Below are 4,386 nucleotides of genomic sequence, written 5' to 3'. Positions count from 1 at the left end.
GTGGGGTCACGAGAGGTCAAATCCCCCCCCCACTAATTAGGTGAAAGGTCACCAACTTATTTTTTTGGGAAACCTGGGGTCACGAGAGTTCAACGTGGGGTCACGAGAGGTCAAATCCCCCCCCCACTAATTAGGTGAAAGGTCACCAACTTATTTTTTTGGGAAACCTGGGGTCACGAGAGTTCAACGTGGGGTCACGAGAGGTCAAATCCCCCCCCCACTAATTAGGTGAAAGGTCACCAACTTATTTTTTTGGGAAACCTGGGGTCACGAGAGTTCAACGTGGGGTCACGAGAGGTCAAATCCCCCCCCCACTAATTAGGTGAAAGGTCACCAACTTATTTTTTTGGGAAACCTGGGGTCACGAGAGTTCAACGTGGGGTCACGAGAGGTCAAATCCCCCCCCACTAATTAGGTGAAAGGTCACCAACTTATTTTTTTGGGAAACCAGGGGTCACAGAGAGGTCCGTGTGGGATTCCTTTAGGCCAAGCCCCCCCCGAGATGAGGCAAAGTCGATTCAGTGCTCCTGGGGCCCCCATTGCTTCCTGGCTGGTCCAAGGGCCGTGGTCAGGCTGTGGGCTGGGAGTGAGGGGCATAGTGGGGTTTTTGGCCAGGTTTTGGGGTGCAGCATCAGAAAAAGGGGAAAAACCCTGATGTTCAAAGTGCAAAAAAGCCCCTGCTTTCTGGGGGCTCACACTTCATGATTTATCACACAGCTTCCCCCCTCCACAGCCTCCTTGTGTGCACCTATTTACAGGCACCAAGGGGCCAGAGAGCTGTAGCCTAGTTGGGCTTGAACCCACAACCTTTGCTAGCTAGGGTAACACCATTAACAGCAGAGTACCAGGGACAGCTGAAAGCTCTTCCTGCCATGGGCCCCTTGAAGCACAGTGGCCAGGCCCCTCCATTGAAAGAGGACAGTGCCTCCCCACAAAACAGGGGGAAGCTAGGACCTGACCCCAGAACCTCAGCACTCCCACTGGGAAGCCCTGCACTGTGCACCACAGGGCCTGCTTGGCTCAGTGCTTCACTTCTGGGCCCCTTGACTCTTTCCCTGTGGACATGCACTGGCCCCACTACAAGAGGACTCCCTTGAAGGCCCCAGTCCTCGCCTGCCATATGGCCTAGTGGGTGAGGTCCCATCTTCAGGCAGGGCCTATGGGTTTGACTCTGTACAGGCCCAGCATCCTCTGGCCCTAGCTTTCATTCTTGCTTTCCCCAGCCGCGCTTGCACAGCTGCTGCGAGCCAAGGGTCATCGTATTTGCAGTGCCGGAGAGGACTTGTTCCAGCCGTCCATGCTCGAGTCTGGAGACATCAGGCTGGAGGCCAGGAGGTCTGCCTTTGTTTGCAGCCGTGGTGCTGCCTGGGAAAAGTGAAGCTGCGTGGCACATTCCCCTGGGCTGCAGGGACCCGTCTTCTCTGGCTGCTCAGCAGGGACCGCTGCGGGGTCCCAGCTCCTGTGTGAGCCCAACCAAGGGGGGGCAGAGAAGGGGGGGCTTGGAGGCCTCCAACCACAAGGGAATCCGGACCCCCAGCCCGTGCTTTGCAGCACCGTGCCCTGGCCCCCCAGCTCTCGGGGAGACCTGGGGCTCGGGGAGCAGCTGCGGCCTGGGGCTGCGCTCAGGGAGCTGAGCAGCTGTGTCCTGCAGAGCATGGATATGTGGAGGCCGCCTGCCCAAATACCCTCCCTGGGGCCTGGTTCAGACGAAGGTCGAGCTACGGAGATGCTTCCAGGGCCCCTAAAGGCAAAGGGCTACGGGCTGGGTGCCCGCCAGGCAGAACCTGGACAAGCACCCCAGGGCCTGCTGGTGTCGTACAGGGGGCCCAATGCTGTGCCCAGGATGCCGTTCACTGCCCCAATCAGCTTCTGTTGTGCGAAGGTGCACAGGAGCTGCGCAAGGGGCAGACCAGCAGCCCCGGCTGTGGGCGCCCTTCTCTGCCCTGCGCTGGGAGGCAGAGCCTTGCTCCAGCTGTGGTGGGGACCTCTGAGCCCAGGGGACCAGTGCTCCCTGCCCTGGGGCTGCACACAAGCTCCTCTGCCCTTCTGGCAGGTCCCCTGCCATGTGCTGGGTGAGGACTGGAGGCAGACCTGCCTGCAGCACCCCTTCCTCTAGCCCTTCCAAGGCACAAGTGTGGTCTCGCTGGGCATGGCCCCTCTGTCCCTAAGGGAGCCTTGGCCCTGCACTGGGCCTGCTCTTGAGAGCCTGGGACTCCTGCAGGGAGCTGGGACCTCCCTCTTGGTCGAGGGAAGGACCCCCAGGACCGCTGCTCCTCTGTAGAGCTGTCCAGCTCTGGGAGGTGCTTGATCCTGGGCATAGGCAGGGCTCCCTGGGGCTGGGGGAAGCTCCCTGCCCTGCATGAGGTGCCCTGCCCACCCAGCTCTGGCACTCAGTGCGGCCCTGGGGGCAGCAGGACCTCACTTGGGGCTGGGACAAGCTCACCACCCTCAGTGAGGGCAGCTCCTCCCCCTGTACTAATTGCAGCCGTGCTGTAGCTTCAATCAAGTGTTCTGCCTTTCAATCAGGGCCTTGTTAGCACTAATTGGAGCCCTGGGTTCAAGCCCTGGGCTCTGGGGGTTGCTCCTGCCCTGTGCTCTGGCACTCAGTGCCTCTTTTTCCCATGTGCTGCAGACCTGGTTGTGGCTCTGGGAAGCCCTGTGCAGCCCTAGTTGAAGGCTCAGGGCTGTGAAATGGCCTTACCTGAGCCCTAGTCAATGGTCACAGCTCCTTGTAGCCATGGGCCCAGCTTGGCTGTTATGGCCTGAGCCTGGCCCAGCCCGGGCTCCCTGTCCCAGTGCAGCACCAAGTGCTGACAGAGCCAGACAGGGGATCAGGGCGAGCCTCGGGTACTCAGGCCTGCCCTTGCTGCACTGAGGCCGTGGTGCTGCCCACAGGACCAGCGCAGCCCAGGGCGGTGGAAAGCAGAAGCTCAGTCCCATGCAGCAGTAGGCAGTGCCTGGAGCAAGGTCCTGCTGAACCCAGGGCTCCAGGATGTGCCTGACCCAGGTGGGCAGGGGCAGCCTCATACAGGGCAGTGAGATCCTCCTAGTCCCCCAGGGAGCCCTGCCTGTGCCCGGGGTCAAGCAGCACCCCCAGACCCCTGACAGGTGGGAGCAGTTGGGCTTGCCAGCCGTCCTCATGCAGAGTGGAGGCGTTAGGCAGGATGGCAAGCAATTGCCTCTTGCCCATGCAGGAGCGGCGGGGCCTTGTTGCCTTGCTTGTGCGTTCTTCTGGCTTCCCTTGGGTCCTACTGCCTCTGGCTCCCGTCATCTTTGACAGGCAGCCAGGAACAGGTAAATATTCATTTTCTAAAATTTTTAGGGGCCCTGCAGGCCAGATAGAATGGCCTGGTGGGCCAGATCCAGCTTGCAGGCCATATTTTGCCTGCCCCTGTTGTAGCTGTATTTACTGGAGTGTTTACTTAGGACATGGGACTGAGGTTAAGGCTCCCTGCCCAGATCTGTGTCTGATCGGCTGTGATCTCAGGCAAGTCACTTCAGTGGTCCCATTTTTCAACTAGGGAATCCAAGGCCTGCTCCTAGGAACACCGAGATTGGGATGGAAAGCACATTGAGGAAAGGCCTTGGACAAAGACACAGCACTCCTGGGGCAGGACCCTTCCCCCGTCTGCTAAACCCTGGCCAGTAACACCTTTGCTAATTGCTGGCAAGGACAGCATCTTCCCCCAGGAAGTCCCCAGGGGCAGGAAGGATGGACAAGGTGCCAGTGTAAACTTTTGTCTGTCTCGCCCAGGCCATCCAGAGGCGGCTGGAGGAGATCGAGGTGACATTCCGCGAGCTGGAGGAGCAGGGCATCAAGCTGGAGCAGTCCCTGCGGGGTGAAGGAGGTAAGGAGTCCACCTGCTACTGGGCATCATGCCTGTTGAATGGGCTGTGGGGTGGAGGGCGGGCAATAGAGCCTGCCCCCTGCCTACACACCCACCTCCTCTCCCTGCCCCCAGGAACCCAGGCAGAGCTGAAGACCCAGTGGATTAACCAGCTCCTCCATTTGGTCCAGAAGAAGAACAGCCTGGTTTCTGAGGAGTCGGACCTCATGATTGCGTAAGAGCCCGTGCCGTGAGCAGGCATGGGGGACCAGTACCCTGTGCCCTGCCCTGCCTGAGCTAGGGCTCTTCAAGCCCTCTGCCTTTTTAGCCACAGACACTATTCTTCCTTCCCCTGCACAAGGAGAGCAGTCAGCTGTGCCATGTTGGCGCCACTCAGCCCATGCCCAGGCAGCGGGCACTTGGTGCCAGCAGAATTGCCTCCCAGCCAGTCTCTGCAGTGGGTCTGTCATGAGTTGCTGACCCTCAGTGTCCCAGAAGCACATGGCAGGGCCTTAGGAGAGCTGGCGAGTGCCTGTGGTGCCATGGCCTTTCCGCCAGT

General features: G+C 59.9%; 1 protein-coding gene across 5 annotated transcripts in view; it reads left to right on the top strand.

Annotated features, from left to right (window-relative positions):
* MICAL1 (microtubule associated monooxygenase, calponin and LIM domain containing 1) overlaps positions 1-4,386 on the top strand; it is a 36,130-nt gene that overhangs the window by 28,294 nt on the left and 3,450 nt on the right. For all 5 annotated transcript variants that reach the window (XM_019514125.1, XM_019514126.1, XM_019514127.1 and 2 more), the window contains 2 exons: positions 3,755-3,848; positions 3,963-4,062. In XM_019514125.1, coding sequence (XP_019369670.1) covers positions 3,755-3,848; positions 3,963-4,062 — 194 coding nt within the window. The remainder of the gene's footprint in view (positions 1-3,754; positions 3,849-3,962; positions 4,063-4,386) is intronic.

Source organism: Gavialis gangeticus, unplaced genomic scaffold (assembly GCF_001723915.1).
Source record: "Gavialis gangeticus isolate Ggan-Ray unplaced genomic scaffold, GavGan_comp1, whole genome shotgun sequence".
Classification (NCBI taxonomy): Eukaryota; Metazoa; Chordata; order Crocodylia; family Gavialidae; genus Gavialis; species Gavialis gangeticus.
Note: the sequence above shows the minus strand (reverse complement) of the source record. Positions and strands in the feature narration are given on the sequence as shown.